The sequence below is a fragment of the Nylanderia fulva genome, unplaced genomic scaffold (assembly GCF_048542155.1).
Source record: "Nylanderia fulva isolate GAGA-0341 unplaced genomic scaffold, ASM4854215v1 Scaffold60, whole genome shotgun sequence".
Classification (NCBI taxonomy): domain Eukaryota; kingdom Metazoa; phylum Arthropoda; class Insecta; order Hymenoptera; family Formicidae; genus Nylanderia; species Nylanderia fulva.
Window position 1 is genome coordinate 315,638 of NW_028190699.1, and position 21,436 is coordinate 337,073.

Here is a 21,436-nt window from a genome sequence, read left to right on the forward strand (position 1 = left end):
ATTTAATTTAATAATTTAATTAATAATGTAAATTAATAATTTAATTCTTAATTTAATTTAATAATTTAATAATTAATTTAATTTAATGTCGATGACGTCAATAGATGTCAAGAGTACGTTTACACAGCACCCTTAATCGGGTTTAATAACATCCATAGTTGTAAAACTGGTCAATCACAGCCATTCCCCTGAAGAATGGAACGGCTGTGATTGGCCAGTCTTACAACTACGGATGTTATTAAACCTGATTAAGGATGCCGTGTAAAGGGCCTTCTACAATGGAGTGTTGTAGGCTGTAGTCGTAAGAAATTGACAAACCACATTTGATTATTTCAAAAATAATCGGTTGTGATAGGTCAATTTTTAGGTCGACTACCACCTACGATACTTCATTGTAGAACGGCCTTAAAGGGTCTTCTACAATGAAAGGTTTGTTCGCGTCGCATGCCCCAACTTGCTCCTTTTTACTTCAATGCGCTCGTATTGGTCCAATTCGAGGAGCGCACCAATTCGAGCGTATTGGAGTAAGAAGGAGCATGTTGGAGCAATGCGACGCGAACAAACCTGGAGTATCGTAGGTGGTAGTCGTAAAAAATTGATCCATCACAATTGATTATTTTTGAAATAATCGACTGTGGTTTGTCAATTTCTTACGACTACAGCCTACGACACTCCATTGTAGAAGGCCCTTTAAACGTACTCAAAATGACGTTTAATGATGTCATTTGACGTTTAGGCCAGATCTACAACAGGTGTAAGCTCTAAGCTTTAAGAAATTCATCATTCATAGTCAAGAATGAGGAGAACAATTGACTGTGATTGATCAATTTCTTAAGGCTTAAAGCTTACTACATTTATTGTAGACCCGGCTAATTACGTCAGTTTGCTACTTGGAGTGTTTCTTGCTGTGAAAAGCTTGCAGAATAAAATCAAAAATAAATATAATAAAATAATATAATAACATACAAAACAAAATAAACACTCTTAACGACTCTTGCAACCAAACCTGATTGGCTGTTGCGAACATGGAGAATCTAGTTCCTATCATCCCGATTGGTCGATCGAGCGCGATCGCTCGAACGAGTGATTTTTCGAACTCATCATCGAGAGTTCTCGAGAAGCTTAGTTCGAGAACGCGATTGGCGAATCGAAGAGAGGAAGAAAGAGAGAGAGAGAGAGATACATACGTTCTCGTCGCACACGTTAACCTGCACCTGCGATGCCGAGCTGATGAGTTTAATTCCCATTGAGAAGTTTTCGATTGAAAGTCGCTTGGAAGCCCGGATTAGGAAAAGAAAAAAAGAGAATAAAATATGGCCAGCAAAGTATGGCATACAGAATTGTGGAAGTCGTGGGATAAACACGGAAGAAACGATTTGTAAGTGTGGTGTTGTTTGGCGCGTCACCTGGTCGACGCGATCGACAGGGTGCCTTTTGCTGGTTCGCGAAAACACTTATCTCACTCCTGTTAACTCGCTCACTACTTGAAGACTTAATCTTGTCAATTCACGCATGTTTGCAGCCTCAAGCTAATCAAGCACAAATTTAAGGAAGGCCACGCATCAGGTAAATATACACACATTTATACATATATATGTATATACATATATATATATGTGTGTCCGTTGTAAAAGCGTCTAAACATGCCGTTCTTCCCTTCACCATTATTGTTTTTACCTAGCTATCCCTAAACATTAATACTGTTTTGAAATTTTTATATATTTTATTCTTGAAATTTTCTAGTAATACCTTTTCTATTTATTCTGTTTATTTTCTATTTATGTTTATATTTTATACACTTTGGACTGGAGCGAGGAAGGATAGGTCTCTCTTTTCAAGTTTCTTATTACTTTCTTTGTGCCTTTAATTCTTTTTATATTTATATATATGTAATTCCCCTTATATATATATATATATATATAAAATATATTTAAATACATAAAATATATAGTATTTTATATTTTTTGAATTGGAACGAGAGGATAGTTCTTTGAAAATATCTGTATCTATTCCTAAACTGGCCCGAAACATGTATATTGTTTTGAAATTTTTATATATTTTATTCTCGAAGTTTTCTAGTAATATCTTTTTTCCACTTATTCCACTGTTTATGAATATTTTATACACTTTGGGCTAGAGCGAGGATGGATAGGTCTCTCTTTTTTAAGTTTTTTATTGTTTTCTTTGTAAAAGTTCTTTTATTATTTTCTTTGTATCTTTAATTTCCTTTACGTTTATTTATGTAATTATATATATAAATACATAAAATGTGTAGTATTTTATATATTTTGAATTGGAACAAGACAATATTTCTTTGAAAATATCTGCAATCTCGAAGCAATCTGTGTTTCTTTTTCTTTAAGCTTGAAGTTTTTATTATTTTCTAAGTACTTTTAATTTCTTTTCTATATTGTATCTTTATATTTTTGTTATATAAATTTATAAAATATGTAGTATTCTATATATATGTATATATATATTTTGAATTTGCAAGAGAAAAATTCTTTGAAAACAACTGCAATTTTTATGAAATTTGTTTTTTTTAAGTTTAAAGTATTATTTTCTTTGTATTTTTTTTCTATATTATGTATATATATATATATATATATTGGCCAGAGAATCCGCCCTTAATCATTGGTCCGTTAGTTACCGGACATCCTGTATATTATATGTAAATACATGTTTTATATAATATAAAATGTAAAATAATTTGTAATAATATTATACAATACAAATTTTGTAGAATTTAAAATATTACAGTGATAAATATTATGATAATAAAAAATTTTTTTTATACATAAGAGAGACTATTATTGCAAAGAGAGATTAAAGAATAAAATATATATAGTATACTATAATTATTTTAAATTTTTACTATAATTTTTTCCATTCGTTCCTCATACATTGCTACTTTTTCACACATGTTCTATATTCAGATTTTATTGTACTGATTTCATACATATATAATATATATATATAATTGTGCATTTTTAATGTTCTATGTAATAAAAAAATTTTACTTTTTTTTTTATAGAATGGAAGCGCGGATTGTACGAATTAATATCAAATGGAACCCATGGAAATATAAAAAAGGACAGTGTGGTTCAGACATTAGGTGAACTTATGGTATGATAAAGTTTTCTTTTTACTATTTTAAGTTTTGTAAAAAAAATGATTAAAGTTACAATCTGTTAAAAAAATGAAATAATATGTATTAATGTATACAAATTTTTTTTGTAGAATTTTGATGGTGCAATACCATCTGCAATAGTAGATATATTTACTTTAATTGATGCAGAAGCGTATAATGAAGAAAGGAACAACTTTTATTATATTGTGAAAGAGTCTGAAAAGGTGCGTACATATCTTTTTTTTTTTTTTTTTATTTTTAAACATATACTCTTACTTTAAAAATACTATAAAATTAGCGAAAGAGATACATTAGAAAAGATATATATTACAGTTTTTAAAATAGATTTATTATTTTAATTAAAGCAAGACTCTTGATACGTCACTTCAACTTCTTATATTTCCTTCTTATGTTTCTCATAGTTTTTGACCGACAGAATATTGAAAGAACGTTTAGAAATTGAAACTTTGCAAGATGTAGGAACCTTGAAAAACAAAAATTTTCAAACCAAGTTTATAAAAGTGAAGACAAAATTATAGTGAGTATTTTCACACTAATGTATACAAAAATTAGAAAATTTATTAGGCAACAAACGACTTTTAAAGAAACATCCCACCCCATCTTGCAGTTATAAGCAGAGGAAGTTTAATTTATTTCGTGAAGAGAGCGAAGGTTATTCCAAGCTTATTGTAGAATTAAATCAAGATCGCCCGGACAACGAGGTAGCCTCGAGCCTGGAAATCGTGAAATCCCTTATCGGTACAAATTACATCTTAATTCTTTCTGCTGGTTACGCATCAAATGTCTCAAGGAATTGATGTGTTATGCAAAAATTGGAAGGAGGAGCAATAAGAATATAAGCTATTGTCCTTGCAGGTTATTTTAATCTCGATCCTAACAGAGTGCTCGACATCTTGCTGGAAACTTTTGAAAACCGACCGCAAGATGATGCTCTATTTATTCCCTTAATACGCTCGTACATGAGTGATCAACAGGTACTCTGCGAGGTGCTGGGATTCAAGTATTGCTCCACCGTCAACGTTACCCCATTCTCCCTGCAGAAGGTCACTGCACTTATGCTGCAGCACAATGTGATTAAACTGGATGACATATTGCCCTGGCTGGTGCCGGATGATAAGACTATCATATCGGATCACGAACAGGGCATGAAACAGGCCAAGGAATATGTGCGAAAATTGAGCGTCATCTCGACGAAGGATAAAGAGGATGTTGTGGAAGAGAAGGAGATTGCACAAGTAGCGAGAAAAAAGACATTTTTATTTAATTACTCATTGCGTCACAAATTTGAGTTTACTCAATTGTTATTTAATGTATCCAGGAATGAATCTCTGCTCAAAATTAATTTATTATAAATATATATATTATATATATAAATATATATTATACAAATATATAATATTATATAAATATTATATAAATATGTAATATTTATATAATATTATATAAATATAAATATATAATTATATATATATTTCATATATATATAAATAATGTATTAATTATTTTGTGCACTGGTTTCTCTATAATTAAGCTTTCAAAATTGCAAATCCATGAAAACATGATTTGATGTCGGAATTTTATTTTAAATGCGAATTAAATATATATGATTCTATTATCAAATTTGATAAAGATTTAGTTTTGCTGGAACAATCTTTCTACAAATTCGAGATTTTCAATTTTTTAAAAATTAAATTTGTTAAACTGAATTTGTTGACTGATGATTAATTATTAACTATAATATTTGTTTATTAATTATTTGTTGAATAAATAATTTTATTTATTGCATAATTTCTCTTTCAATTTAAAGGACAAATATTCGAACAATCAAAAATTTGTATTATGCGAGGCTCTTCTGGAAATCGGAGCTTGGGAAGTGGCACAAAATTTATTCAATCGTTTACCAGACTGTTGTTTTACGGATCAACGACCCATAGCTTTAGCCTTGTGCAAAATGATTCAGACCCTTATCGAACCCGTGTACAGAAAGTAAGTCATTAATGATTTTCTTTTTCACATTTATCGCTTATTTCAAGAGAAGGCAACTTGTAGAAAGAATCACACGCATACAGTTAAGCAGAAAAACTGCACATTATGCCACAAAAATATATATATTTATTTAGTGTATAATATTAATTAATTTTTATTTAATTAATATATTTATTTAATATATATACATATAAATATATTAAAATATAGTATATTATAGTATATAAAAAATATAGTATATATTATTAGCATCTATAATATAATATGTTGTATATATAATTATTATATTATATAAAATTAAAAAATATATATATATAATATTAATATATAAATATTATTAATATAAATATATTAATAATAAAATAATTAAAAATATATTAATATAAGTAATTCATATTCAAAATACAATAGGTGTTTTAATTTGTTCCAAGTGACGAGTTTTCGCAATTTTTGCAGACATTGCATCGTTTCCCCGAAGTTGCCGGGTCGTAAGGTGCCGCCCTTGAAGAGCGCCCTGGCGCCGCCGTTGATACACAACCTGGAGGATATTCACGAGCACCTGCTACCGATGTTGATCGTTCTCGGGCCGAATCTGCATCACGATCCCATTCTGATGTACAAAGTGATGAGGCTGTGCCACACCGTGATGAAGCACTGTCCCCTGGACGCGAGCAAGCAGCCGTTGAACAAGAACTGTAGCTTGTATTATGACGTGCTGACGATCCTCGACGTCGCGTTGCTGCCCTCGCTCTCCTTCATGGACTGCAACTGCTGCGTCGCCGAGGAGCTCTGGAACATCCTCAAGTACTATCCCTATCAAAATCGTTACTGCCTGTACGCGCGCTGGAAGAACGACACCCCGTTGCAGCACGCGGCGTTGCTGCGGAAACGGGCGGACGCCCAGAAGAAGATCAAGTCGATCATGAAGCGGGTCAGCAAGGAGACCATCAAGCCGGTCGGCCGATCCATAGGCAAGCTCACCCACTCCTCGCCGGGTGTGCTCTTTGATTATGTTCTAATTCAGATCCAGTTGTACGATAATCTCATAGGTACGTAGAGGAGGATGTGGAGTACCTTGATAAAATGTTGCGTATCTTGATAGAGTGTTATTATATTTATCTTAAATGTATACATTTTTATTGATATTTTAAACAATTACATTGATTTAAATTTTAAAGTTTTTGGAAGTTGCTGAAATAGGGGTTTAAAATTCGATATTAAAATTAAAAATTTTTTAAATGACAAAATTAAAATTTAAAAATATTTAATTTTCTTTGCAAAAATGTATATATGTATATATAATTTGTTTCCATTTTTATAAAAAAATTTAAATATTTTTAAATTTTAATATCCATATTATTTTCGTCATTTTTAATTTTGCAATTTCAATATAGAATTTTAAACTCCTATCTTAACCACCTGCAAAAACTTTTAAATTTAAATAAAATATAATAACTTTTAAAATATAATTTTTTTATTTTAATAAAATATAATAATTTTGTTTGTGTGAATTATATTAAGTATATATACATTTATTTAAAAAGGATTTTTTAAATGACTAAGTATGCATTTAAAATTCAATATTAAAATTTGACAGTGTTACGTTCAAACTTAATTGAAGAAAAACATGATTATAACATATTTTATATATTTCAGGACCTGTGGTAGACTCTTTAAAATACTTGACAAATATTTCGTATGACGTGTTGGGATACTGTCTTGTGGAGGCGCTGGCTGGTGCTGACAGAGACAGATTCAAGCACGATGGTACCAGTATATCCTTATGGTTGCAGTCTCTGGCTTCGTTTTGCGGAGCGATATTCAAAAAATATAACATTGAATTAACAGGATTGTTGCAGTATGTAGCAAATCAACTTAAAGCTCAAAAGAGGTATGTTTCCTGTATTTGATTAAACATTAGGGATGGGATCAAATTTTAATACTTAAAAAGGACATCTAGAACAATTATTATATATATTTATTTTTTGAGGTACTTACAGAGAGTTTCGAATCTGTGTCGTTCAGGTTTGAATCTACTTGATTTTTTTTTTTTTTTTTTTAAGTAATAGAGAATTCGAAACATGCAAATAAATGTGTATCTATTTAATCCCATCGCTATTAAATACAAAATAAATTACTAAATTAATTTATTGCTATAATAATAACATTCTACAATCTGTTTGCAGCCTAGATTTACTGATATTAAAGGAAATAGTACAAAAGATGGCTGGTATCGAAGCAGCCGAAGAAATGACATCTGATCAATTAGATGCAATGGCGGGTGGAGATTTGTTAAAAAATGAGGTATAAGTCCTGGCATTTTCTGAATATATAGGGTGTCCCAAATAGGGTGTTCTGCAACAGTTAAATATCTCGAAAACAAAGAGGCTTTTTGAGAAAAATATTTCAAAAAGAAGTTTGTAGAGCTTTTTAAATAATAATATTAGTATGAAGTAATAATATTAATAAAATAAACGCTACATGAATATATAATAAAAAATAGACGTTTTTATATGCTATTTATAGTCACACTAATATTACTTTAATTTTATTTGAAACATTTATTTTTGGTTTGTTTTCAAGATATTTGACTGTTGCAGGACTTTTAGGACATCTTATTATATATTATATGCAAAATTTGGCGTATCCTAAGTTGTAAATTGTAAATTGACATTAGATGTCAAATGACGTCACTTTGACGTCTAATGACATTATTTGACATGAGAATAACGTACGCTTGCTATTTGGAAAAATATACAGGGTGTCTCAAAATTTGACAGTACATAGATCAATAATAATGTGTGAAAATAATTTCCTTCAAGGCCGGTTACTTCAGTCAAGTCCGTAACACGAAGAAATCCTCGCAGCGTTTGAAGGAAGCTCTCGCCGAGCACGATCTCGCTGTCGCCTTATGCTTATTAATGGCACAGCAGAAGCACTGCGTCGTTTATAGAGAAACAGATAAATCTCACCTGAAACTTGTTGGCAAGTAGAAATAAAAATAAAATCCTTATTGCTATCTCTTTTTTTCTTCTTATTTTACTTTATTAATTTTTATTTTATTTTATTAATTTTATTAATTGTATTAATTTTGTTTTTCGTATCTTTAACAGGCAAGTTGTACGATCAGTGTCAAGATACGCTGGTGCAATTCGGAACGTTCTTAGGATCGACCATGACAGTAGACGAATACGTGGAGCGACTACCTTCGATCCATTCTATGCTCCAAGATAATCACATACATGCCGATGTTGCATTTTTTCTGGCGAGGCCGATGTTCGCACATGCCATAAATGTGAGCGAGTCATTCATATATACTTATATGTTTAAATTTTTCTGCAATATTTCCTTGACCTAACAATTTTAAATATATATTAGGTGTCCAATTTTAATCACTCCCCAAAAACTTTTGATTATGCAACAAAATATTCAAACAAAATGTTGTTTGATTTAAAAGGGAGACAGAAGATGTGACGCTACTGACTTTTTCTGTAGGACGCTTTTCATTTGAAGGTCATTATGTTTTTTTAAAATAGAACTATACTACTATATTTTTTTATATAAATCGATTATTTGATTATTTAGAATATTAATATATACCTTTTTATGCAAAAATTACGAGGATTTATATAAAAAATTATAGCAGTTCTATTTAAAAGAACATAAATGATCTTGAAATGTATTCTTCAGAAAAAAGTCAGTAGTGCCATCTTTAATCTTCTTTCAAATCAAAGAACTTTTGTTTGAAACATGTACAATTGAAAATAAAAAGGTTTTTGGAGGTAGTCGATTAAAATTAGACACCCTGTACATTAGAGAATCACAGCTGATTATTAAATCACTTCCAAATTTTGTCCCAAAAATATTTACTACATAATATTTATTATAAATATTGCTTATAATTGTATTTATCAATTTAACGCATCTATAATCAATTTTTTCTGTCTTTGAAGATAAAATATGACGCTCTTCGTAAAGCCGATCCGAATTACAAGAAGATGTCCACTGCTATGAAGCAACTGAAATATGCAGAAGCAGCTCAAGCTGTTATGGCACCGGTGGCCCAGTCAGTCAGGCCATTGCATCCGCCAAAAGTATGGGAGGACATATCACCGCAATTCTTAGTCACATTCTGGTCCCTCTCGATGTACGATTTATATGTACCAGTGGAAAGCTATCAGAGGGAAATCAGCAAATTGAAGCAACTTGCAGCGCAGACGGCTGATTCCAAAGATATGGTAAACGCAAAAATTATTGCAAAAATTTAACGTTATTACATTAATCCTCTTAAGAGAATAATATTTTTCTTATCTTCTCTAATTTAACTGGGAATTTGACACTGGCATCTTGTGATTTTTAGAATGTAAGTAAAGGAAAGAAGGAACAGGAAAAGTACACTACTCTTATTGAGAAGCTGCAAGACGAAAAGAAAAAGCAAGAGGAACACGTCGAAAAAGTCTTTGCGTACCTGAGGTAAAACACTGATGCACATCATTTTCATTGTTTCTTTACATTATTCTTTCTTTAGACTTTAAAAAATATTTTTGAAAAAGGTAGTCACATTTTTTATATTAAAAAATATATATTGTAAAAAATGTAACTACCTTTTTCAAAAATATTTTTATATATGAGATATATAATAATATACATAATGTCTTATTATATATCTATACAGGGGGGGGGTGTTTCAAAAGTTTCAGGCCATCTGAAATTTTTGAAAACTAAGCTGATACATTTTATTGTTCTGTAGACAAGAGAAGGATACATGGTTCTTGTCACGAAGCGCCAAGTCTGCGAAGAACGAAACGATTACGCAATTTCTGCAGTTGTGCCTGTTTCCGCGATGTACATTCACAACTGTGGACGCCATGTATTGTGCGAAATTTGTACATACCATCCATTCCCTGAAGACTGCAAACTTTTCGACCCTGCTTTGCTATGATCGCGTAAGTCATTTCCTTCTGGTAGCAATGATTTACGATCTTAACAAAATATAAATTATTTTGAAAAAAATTATGTCTCAAAATTTTTTTCAAGAATATTATATTGGGTTGGGTAAATTAATGTTTTTCTTTTTTTTTTTTTTTTTTGAATTAAGTTAAGTTAAAGCTAGTTGTTTGAAAAATTAATTTAGTTAAGTTAAAAGTTGCATGTGAGTAAAAAATTAACTCAGTTAAGTTAAGATTAAATTAACTGAAGTTAAATCAAAAGTTTATTTTTCAAAACATTATTTCTATTAAATTAGAATTTTGTTTGTTAATTCTTTTAAAATTTATAATAACAAATAACAAAGACATTTTAATTTTTATATAGAAATATATTTTTTAGTAATTACAATTGATGACAAATGGACATAAAAATTAATAATACTTTAATTTAAAAATAATACGTTTATAAAAAAACAATTATAGTATTCAGAGATAAAAAAATTTAACTTAGGAAAAAAGTTAATAAATTTAAGATCAAAAATAATTAGTTAAAGTTAAAAATTAATACATTTTAAATTAATTAAGCTAAGTTAAAAATTAATTTTCAACTAATTAACTAGTTATTACCCAACCTTGGAATATACTATACAAATTTGTAGTTTGTTAGATTTAATTATATAAATTATTTGATCTTTCCAGCTCTTCTGTGATATTACGTATTCAGTCACTTCGTGCACAGAGAATGAAGCTAATCGGTATGGTAGATTTTTGTGCGCCATGCTGGAAACTGTGATGAGATGGCATTCTGAGAAAGCCATATTTGATAAGGTAATAATTAATTAACAAATTATTCTGTTTGTTAAGACTTAAAAAATAAATGGTTTAAAAGAAATAATTATACGTTTTTTTAGATATAATTTTGAATTCTAAGATTTATCGTCTATATTAATTTGATGTTTTTTTTTGTCATAGGAATGCAGCAATTATCCCGGGTTTGTAACCAAGTTTCGTGTGAGCAATCAATTTTCCGAAGCAAACGATATGGTCGGATTTGAAAATTACAGACACGTGTGTCACAAGTGGCATTACAAAATTACAAAGGTATTAGGAACGTAATAATGAATATTTTTTTTATTGATCATCTTCAATAAGTTTTTCATTTTTTATTGTACAACAAAATGTTTCAATCAAAAGTTGAATTTATTTGGGGAACAGATGGTGTTCTACAGATTTTTTTTTTGTAAAGCGTGCTTTTCAAGGTCATTTGAAGGTCTTTTTTTATGGAACTACTATATTTTTTAATGTAAATTAATTCTTTGCAACTTTCGGCATAAAAAGTTATAAGAGTGATAAAATATTTTATTTAAATTTACTTAAATTATATACATAATTTTAAAACATCTCGTAAAATATTTATTTTTCGACAATCTTACCTGAATATTTTTATGCATAAAATAATGTAAGGAATCAATTGGTAGAATAAACAGTTAAACAGTTAAAATAAAGAAAATTCTGGGGATGATTGATTGAAATTGATAAATGGGGCACCCTATATAATGTATTGTATCATGTATGTATCTTTGATACAGTAAAGTATCTTATATTTAAATTATTATAATATTTAATAAAGTATCTTATTTCAATGCTGACAATAATTTAATTATTCTTTTTTGTTATAGGCTATTGTAGTATGTCTAGATTCTAAGGATTATGTTCAAATAAGAAATTCTCTGATAATATTGATCAAAATATTGCCGCATTTTCCTGTCCTGGCGAAACTCTCTCAGATCTTGGAGCGGAAGGTAGAGAAGGTAAGAGAGGAAGAGCGTGGGCAGCGTCAGGATTTGCATGTTTTAGCTACATCATACAGTGGACAGTTGAAGGCTAAAACTCCCAACATGATACGCGAATCCGACTTCCATCATGTTGGCGACAAGGTAGTCTTGATACATCATTTATTTACGGTGGAATATTAAGGCTACATCAGTTAATTTTTTGTTTGTGTTTTATACTTTAAATATAAAATAGCTGTGTACATACAGAAATTTATATACTATGTATAAAAGAAACATCTTTCGAAAAATTTATAAAAATTATATTTTAAATTATTTTTAAATTTTAAAAACTGCGTATAAAAATATCTTTCAATATTTCTGTAATTTATATTTTAAACTCTTGTGAAAAAAAATATGTTGAAAGATGTGTATCTTCCTTTTTAATCTTTAATGGGGATTAAATTATTTTCTAAGAAATTATATATAAATATAAATATATAAATAATTATTTTTTATATATAAATAATTATATAAATAATTATATATAAACAATCTAAGAAATATGTATATATTTTAAAAGAATCTAAGAAATTATATTGCGTATATAAAAATTATATGTAAATTGTAAAAGTGTTTGAGAGAACTATTGATCATATTCATGTGCAGACTGGAAAGACGTCAGATGCTACGAATAATGATACAAACGAAAAAGTTAGCAATGGAGTAGCGACGAAAGAAAATAACGGAGACACTCGGCCGGAAAAAGAAAACAAGGAGCAACGAGAAAAACGAAGTTCGTCTAATCAGACGCATCAGTAAGTGCAATATAACTTAAATAAGATGCATACATCTATCGCATTACACTGGAGAGTTTAATAAGCACCTATCGTAATTTATTATAAGTTTTATAACAATACATGGAAGTTTAGTTTATGAACGTTTATAATATTTATGTGAATATTTAAGTATATTAATTATTTATACGAATATTTATATATTTATATATAATATTTTATAAATATTTAAAATATGTTTTTTCTTGGACTTCAAGAAGTCAGAATTTATTTTATAAGTGTTTATAATATTTATGAATATTTAATTATTTATACGAATATTTATATTTATATATTTTATGATTGTTTGAATATTTTAAATATGTTTTTTCTTGAACTTCAACATTTGTGCATACGTTTTGTCTTCAGTAACTTTATTTATCTCAGTCTTAGGAGATATGTATAATTATTAAAAAATAGCTATGCATACAAATATCTTACAAATATCGTACGAGTATATTTCAAACTGAATATTTTCTAAAATTTAATCATTCACTGTACAGCAATATCAATTCTTTGAATAGTGAAAACTCTGAAAAATTCAGGAAGAAGGAAGATAATAAAGACGTCTCGGAAGTAAAAGAGAAATATATTAAAAAAGAAGAAGTAAAAGATGAGGAAGGATTAGACAAAAAAGATCGCAAATATTATAAGGTAAGTGATATGTTAATACAAAGCACTATATTAAATTTTTCATAAAATAAGCCACTAAAGAAATTGCATGAAAAATATTTTTAAACTAAAAATAATTGAACATTAAATTTTACTGTAACTTTAACATGTTGTTCAATACTCATTAGATTTACTCAAAATTTTATATTATTTATATTATATATTTTATATATATATATATACTTATTATATTTTTATATATATTTATTATTATATTTTTCAAGCCTTTTTCACAATTTAATTTATGATGTACAATTTTAATATAAAATTTTACATTTTTAGGAGGAGCATTATTATAGCAGTGGTATAGATAATTTAGATCGAGATCTTTCCAGTGTGTCAAATAGTAGCGCTAGTTCGGGACCTACGCAAGAAGGTCCTGAGAGAGGTTTGTATTATAATTAATATAGCAATCGAACACGTTGAATATTTCTATTTTTAAATTGTTCCAATAATTATATATATTTTTATTTTATTGATTTCTTTGATATATTCTTTAAAATATATTTTTCATTTCTTTTGCATATTCTAATATAAATTGATACTAGTTTCAGATACAAAGAGAAGAAAAATAGAGAGTACCCCGAAGGTGATTATAGAATCTATATTATATATCTATATTATAATCTCTTTTTTTCGTCTTTCCTAAGACGCATAAATTTAATATTTTGTATCTAGCAGGAAGGGAGGCGTGCAGAGGCTGTCCTCGATAAAAAAGAACGTTCCAGCAAAGGAAAAACGCGTGATGAACAGAAGGAGCAGCGTAGAGAAAAGAAACAGGGACGAAAAAGGGTAATTATTTTATTATTAATTATTTATATGATATAAAAAATTTAATATAATATAATAATAAAAATAAATTTAATTTAATTATTTATTAATTATATATAATTTAAAAAAATTAATTATTTATTAATTATATAATTATTTATAATATATAATGTATAATTAATTTTATTATTAATTTGTACAATCATCTACTATTTAACTATTATATAATATATTTATTATTGTTAAATAAATTGTTATAATAATGCAGGATCGAACGGAAGAATCTATGGTAATCACCGAACAAAAGCGAAGAAAAGATGATGAAAGAGGTAACTATTTTTAATTCTTGTTATATAAAAAGAATAAATGTAAACAAATTGGAATAAATATATTAAAATATGGGTATACTTTTTTTTTTTTGTCTTTTCCAGCCAAAGGTACGCATCAGAACGGTGACATTCCCGAACATAGAGAGAAGCATCATTACAGTAAGGTCAGTATTATTAATCAGTATTTTTTAAAAATAATATTACAGCAACGGTTAATAATCAATCATTCATTTTCCGTTTTATAGCAAATATTTGATCTTTTTTCGGTTGATTCTTTTATATTTTCTATAAACAGTTATTTTTGCTACATTACATTAATTATACAATTATTAAATTACAATTATATAATTAAAATATTTTTATAATTTACGTTTATATTTTTAACGTTTTTATTATAAATTATATGAATAATTATTAATTATTATTAAAAAGTCAAAGTATTAATTATTATTATAAAATTAAATTATATTTTTTTATTTTTAAATCATTCTTTACAATAAATGCTAGTTTCAAGAAATCATAATTTTTTTTCAGATTTCTCAAGGTATATTTCTATAGATGTACAATATTATTTTAAGTTTATAAGAGAATACTCTTTTTTTTAACGTATAAGACGGGCAACAAGAGCCAAATCGCGGATGACAATGCGTTATCCTAACGAAACTAAATAATTTTTTTCGTTAGAATTAAATACCGGTGCACAAGGCACCAAATTTTACTTGGACACGGCCAAGATTTTAAATATGAAATAATCTCATATTTGAGATTTAATTTCAATACCCCTTTTTTTTGTTTTTTTTAAAGAATATATAAAGAAAATACTTGAAGAAGAAATATGTGGTACAATTAGATGGTTAACACTAAATGAAAATATGTTAAAAAATACTAATGCATTTGCGAAGATTATGTTTCAAATATACAGGGTGTCCCATTTTAATGTCCCACCTCAAATAAGTTTTTTTATTTTTGATTGTAGAAAAAAATTTTTCAGACAAAAGTTGTATGGTTTCGAGAAGGACATAAGGTGGTGCCATTAGTTTGACCTTGAATAGTTGCTTGAGGGTCATGTGAAGGTCTTTAATTTCTTAAATGGAACCACCTACTTTTTATTACATATTCTTGTAGTTGACATCGAGAACTTTCCAAAACACTATAATGAAACATTTTTATCTCAAGTACTTTTTGAGTTATAAGACAAGATCTCCTCACCTCAAGGTGACCTTTACGTGACGAAACCATACAATTTTTGTCTGAAACATTTTTTCTACAATCAAAAATAAAAAACTTATTTGGGGTGGAACATTAAAATGGGACACTCTGTATATACAAAAATGTTCTTGCAATTCTATCTCTTTCTCTTTCTCCATGTTTCGTGAAATATGCATATTTTTAACTTTATATGCACACTTTAATATATTTATAAAAACTATTACATGTATGTCGTGCAATTCTTCATATAAAGTGTACACATTTTTTTCTGTAGAACTTTATCACTAATTCGTTTATTTCACAAAAAGAAAAAGAAAAACTAAGTAATTTCTTAATAATTTTCTATTACTTGACTTCTCATAGTTGATAAAGATGTCTACTACAAGTACTTTAAAAGGACGAAATGGACGGCTATAGCAAAAAAAAAAAACAAGAAAAAAACATAGGTGTCAAGTATTCTCAATGTCGCAAGAAATCATTGGAATTCGGGAGACTCATTCAAGAATATATTTTCAGGAGAAATCCCCATATGCAAAGGATCGTCCTCACGAACGCGAAGGACGCGAAAGCCGTGACAAACAATATCCTTTTCTATATTAAATATTTTCTACATTTAAGGCTCCTGGCTCCTCGCTAAACTCTCGCCTCTGACGTCACAATCTAACATATCCGCGGATCCGAGAGCCTTAAATGTTCGTAGCAGTGTTACAAATATTATTTTTTTTACAACAAAGATTATTTTGCACCATAATATTTGCAATTTGATATATTAAACGTTGCAACTAATTAAGTGTTAAAATAATTCACGTTTCATGTACATAGACTGAATCGTACAATTATTGAGTTGGAGATCATTTCCTTTATTTCTACACACACACACACACACATAACATACATATATATGTTACTTTTATATTAATAAATAATTCAACGTGCTATTAACACGATTTACCAATAAATATATAGTATATAAGTTGTTTCTCATAATTGCACTTTTTTGTTGGTTGTAGATGGGTTATAACATTTGACAATAATTTAGCACTTAATTAACTTATATAAATGTTTGAATTTTTTTTTGTATATACATAATGAGATTTGCAATTTATTTCTTTTGAACTTTCTATATATATATATATATTTTTATCTTTTTTTTGCGATAATTTTTATTATCTTCTTTTGTGGAAGAAAAAGTCCTTAACTGCTCAATAACTGTATGATTTATCTTGTGCACGAGAAAGCACAAATGCTCGGTATAATCCTTAATTCAAGTGCACCAGAAGAAGTTCAGACCCAAAGCGAAGATGATGTACAACAATCGAAGGGAGCTCGACTTAACATTTTTTATGCTATGTTTGATGTTGCATGTAATGAACGTAGAATTCGAAATAAAGCAAAAAAAAGATAGTGGATAATTTGTATATTAATGTTTTAAAAAACATCCAGTTTTATAGAAAATAAATTATCTTAAATGTCCGATACTTTTTGTGTATACTTGTTTTTTTAATTCGTTTTCTCTCTCTTCTTTCAAGAATAGAAGAGAGATCACACGAGTGCATATGCGACATATAATTGCAAAATGCATTTGCAACGTCGATTGTGCGCGTATATATATTATTTTATATGTATAATTATTTATTTATCGTTATATACAAATCGATTATCTCCAAAAACTTTCATTTTTGAGTGTCCGACAAAATGTTTCAAACAAAAAGTTTGATTTGAAGAAAGAGGACAGAAAATGCAACTGACTTTTTCTAAAAGGCGTTTTTCAAGGTCATTTGTTTTTTTAAATGGAACCACCATATTTTTTTATAAAAATCGATTTTTAAGGTAAGATCGATAAAAAATGAATATTTTATGGAATATATATATATATATATATTTCATAGTTTTATGTAAAATTATATATTAAAACTTAAAGTATAAAATATCTTTTAAGTTATTCATTTTTTTACCATCTTACCCTTATAACTTTTTATCCTGAAAATTACAAGGAATGTTTATTTTGAAAGAATTTAGTGGTTCCATTTAAAAACGTTTATGGAAGTGATCGATTAAAATGACAGTCTGTGTATATATAACGATAAATAAATAATTATACATGCACATAATATTAATGAAATAAATAAATAGATTAATTTTACATAACTATTTTAGAATATTCTATTCCGGCTACGAAGAGGAGATGTCGATGAAGCTGCAAAAATATTTGTCTACTTTCGCTGTCTCCTCTTCCAAGCGTTTCAGCCGCATCTTCGCGTCCTGCAGAAGATTCTCCGCGGAACTGCATTCGCTGACGATCGCCTCGTCGGCGTGGGCGGTTTTGGCCGGTCTCTCAACGCCGATCGAACGCGCCGCCTCCAGCTGGCGAGCCAGCTGGAGGCTGCGCAGCGTGATCTCCTCGATCCTCGATCGTTGCTCCTGCACGAGGCTCGTCAATTCCAGGTTCTCCCGCTGCAGAATTCTGCATTCGTCCATTATCGTGTGGCTCTCCAGATCGGTTTGTACGTGAATATCCCTGACGTTGTTCTGACTCGATGTGCCTTGCTGCGGCATCTCCTTCTGCATCTTGACGAGTTCCCGCTGCAGCTTCTTCAAACCGCCCTCGAATTTTTTATAACTATCCCGCTCTCTCTGCAATCTGTAAAAATAATTATTTGTTATATTTCTCAATGAATGACTAATTCGGCTGAAATAAAAGAAGGAAGATTAGGAGAGCAAAATTAAATGAAGAATATTAGAAATTGTAATTGTAAGATTATATGGAAGTAAATTAAGCTGACAACGAGTACCTGTTGGCTTCTTGTGTTAAGAAATTCTGCTTCATAGAGAGCTCCATCTCCTTCTGCAAGATGCATTGTGCATTGCTGTCTTTCTTTTCGTTCAGTTGCTTCTCTTTCAGCATTAAAGACTGCATTAAATTCTAAGTACATAAACAGAAAAAAAGTAGTTACACGTTCATAATTCATATAATATAATTGAAATATGATAGGAAATAACCTTTTACATTAATAAAATATTTTAATAATAGAATGAAATTCTATCATAAAATAACGATGAATGTAGGATATTTTGTATTAAATACATATGTCACTGAAAAGAGATATTTTACCTGAGCTTCTACCATTTTTGCATTTAACAAACCAAGCTGATGTTTTATAATGGAGGCTTGCTGCTTCAATTTGCCTTCTTTTATCCTCAATTCATCATCGTACTGTTGTTTCTGTTGCATAAGCTTCTTCCTCGCTGCACGCATTTTTGTTGCCTCTGAAAAACTTGCTTCCAAAGGTAAATTAGCTTGTGTTTTCTTGTCGCACAAGGAACTTTTGCTTGAAGACTGAGTGTTGACCGTGAGCAGTGAAGCTATGGAGCTCAGAATGGACAGCAATAGTGGTGCTTCGGTATTCATATAATTTGATATAATGTACTGGCCTTCTGGCTTGCTGGGATCAATCCCTAATGTTTCCAGAGTATGTACTATGTAATCACTCTGCAACTTATTGCCACAACCACCTCCATCATTGTCATTAGAGGTGCGCTGTTGCGGTACGCTGTTGCAAAAGTTCACCAAAAGTGGTACCTCGCTGGCAAATATCGACAGAGTGAAAGAATAATTGTGGCTGAACAGATATTCGGCTATCAACATGTCGTAAACATACTGCTTTGCTGATCTTGCCTCTCTACTCTTACACAGCGTTAAATCCTTGTGCTTCAGAGCATTCACCAAGTTCTGACGGAGGTGTGTTCTGATGTTGGATATAATTCCACATTTTTCAAACCTGGAAAGAAAGTAAAATAGACAGATGACAAATAAAGTATATAGAATTGTTTATATATCACAAGAGTTATATATATATATTATTAATAGATTTATAAATTATTATTACAAATTATGTAATACGTTACAGATAATTTAATTGACTTTTATTGGCGTTGAACGTAAAAATCGTTTCGAGAAAAATTGCAAAAATATATAATAAATAACCTCGACATAAATTTTTCTGATGTTTTTTTATCCCAAAATTAAATATAATATATTATTTGTACACACAGTTTACATGTATATTTACCATGTATACACAGTGAAGTAATAATCACCATCCATGTCGATTAAAAAAAAATACGATTGATTGATAGTTGTGGGTGATCAAACGAGCGTAAACACGCATAAGGCGCTCAAAATTATTTAATATAGTACCCGCCATTTTCAGTCGATAAATATGATAGTTACTTTATCGACTATTTTTGCGATCAACTTTATCGATCGTTGGTAAAAATAATTTTTTATATATTTAATCAAATATATGTGATTTTTCAAATTTCTTATATAAAAAAGTCGTTATAATACATGGTGATAAAAAAATCAAAATAATGAAATATGTGTATTTATGTTATAAAATTGGAAATTTAATTTAAATAAAGATTAAATTCTAACTTTTCAGTTCAAAAATAAAATTTAAAATTAAATATTGAAAATTAAAAATTAAATTAATAAATAATTTTTATAATTATTTGTCTATCACGCGTTATACTGCAACAAAAATAAGCACTATTATTATTATATTTATCCATCTCGATTTATCTCTATATATGCAAACTAAAATTATTTTTATATATTTTTTTTTATTTTTTTTAAATAAAATAATTTTAATTGATTTATGAGATTTTTGTAGTTTAAAAATAATAATAAAAAAAATTTTTTTTAATAAAGCAATAAAACATAATAAATAGTTAAAAATAAAATAATAAAAAAATTTAATAATTTTAAAAAATTAGAAATAAAATAATAAGAAAATTTAAATAATTAAAAAAATTTTGTTTAATGACGTAACATAATACATTGTTAGATATACATATAAAATATCTTTCTATTGTTTCTAATTTAAAATTATATATATGAATATTAATATTAAATTTAATATAATGTCTTTTAAACTTTAGAAATTTATTAAAATTACTTTTAAAAAATTATATAAATTAAAAAATGCAAATTTTAATTTTTAGTATCAAAATTAATGCAGTGATTGCAATTTTTTTAGAATATATAATGATGATGAATTATTATTAAACTCCAAAAATATTACATTTTATTAAAAAATATTTGATTGTTCCGAGAATGTATCAAATTATTTATATTTAACATATTCGCGGTTGTGCGTTTTCGGTATGGGAGGAGGTGGACGAGCAGCTGATGAATATTAAATGTAAAAGTCTTTTAATATGGAGAAGCTCTGAAGAGAGGAAGATGAGAAGGGAAGGGAAAGGATGGTGGGAGAGGGTGAAGGGGCCGATATAGAGAACGGGTAAAATAGATTCATTAGCACGACATCAGTGCAGCTGCGGCCAGGCCGAAACCTCCCCGGGCTCTACACACACACACACACACACACACACATATATATATATATATATATATTCTCGGCTTCCGTGGTTTCCGGCGAGTAATTATTGCCCGAGAAACCAGTGTTGCGCCCGAAATCTCTCCCTGTCTCTTTCTCTTTCCTGCACGCCGAAAGGGCGATGAAGATAAATCACCGCTGAAAGGGGTAGGGGGAGGAAGAAGAAAGGGAGGGATAAAACGACAACAAAAGAACGTCGATTTTCTTCGTTTCTGAAGAGCGATGAGCCGATTAACCCTTCGTTGCGTGTTCATTGCGAAATTTTCAGGCCGACCTCTGATATCAATGATAGGTGCTTATATAGGTATAATCGCGGGAATTTTCTCTACGGAAGATATTTATTACTGATTAAAAATATCGGTCTGCTTAGCCAAATATATTTC

General features: G+C 29.0%; 2 protein-coding genes across 6 annotated transcripts; one reads left to right on the top strand and one right to left on the bottom strand.

Moving 5' to 3' along the window:
• The first annotated feature begins 1,160 nt into the window (after positions 1-1,160).
• Positions 1,161-17,132, top strand: tho2 (THO complex subunit 2-like protein). 5 transcript variants are annotated; one of them, XM_085487982.1, is made up of 28 exons: positions 1,161-1,378; positions 1,523-1,566; positions 3,035-3,126; positions 3,241-3,354; positions 3,553-3,668; positions 3,759-3,889; positions 4,007-4,386; positions 4,959-5,137; positions 5,594-6,186; positions 6,794-7,028; positions 7,324-7,441; positions 7,960-8,122; positions 8,251-8,432; positions 9,091-9,375; positions 9,498-9,610; positions 9,888-10,083; positions 10,765-10,893; positions 11,038-11,166; positions 11,745-12,002; positions 12,507-12,655; positions 13,177-13,327; positions 13,628-13,733; positions 13,894-13,934; positions 14,024-14,137; positions 14,385-14,445; positions 14,548-14,609; positions 16,171-16,235; positions 16,886-17,132. In XM_085487982.1, the coding sequence occupies exons 1-28, from the start codon at positions 1,314-1,316 to the stop codon at positions 16,908-16,910; spliced, it is 4,296 nt and encodes a 1,431-aa protein (XP_085344108.1). In that variant the 5' UTR covers positions 1,161-1,313; the 3' UTR covers positions 16,911-17,132. The 5 variants fall into 5 exon arrangements, with proteins under 5 accessions (XP_085344108.1, XP_085344106.1, XP_085344107.1 ...); XM_085487980.1 differs by having other exon boundaries at positions 16,929-17,132; XM_085487981.1 differs by having other exon boundaries at positions 14,027-14,137; positions 16,929-17,132.
• Positions 15,091-19,864, bottom strand: LOC114933261 (uncharacterized). Its single transcript, XM_029305751.2, has 4 exons — positions 19,725-19,864; positions 18,767-19,433; positions 18,447-18,577; positions 15,091-18,295 (listed from the first exon to the last, which is right to left on the bottom strand). Exons 1-4 carry the CDS (start codon positions 19,757-19,759, stop codon positions 17,827-17,829), a joined length of 1,302 nt encoding a protein of 433 aa, XP_029161584.1. The 5' UTR covers positions 19,760-19,864; the 3' UTR covers positions 15,091-17,826.
• Between the last annotated feature and the right edge of the window lie 1,572 nt (positions 19,865-21,436).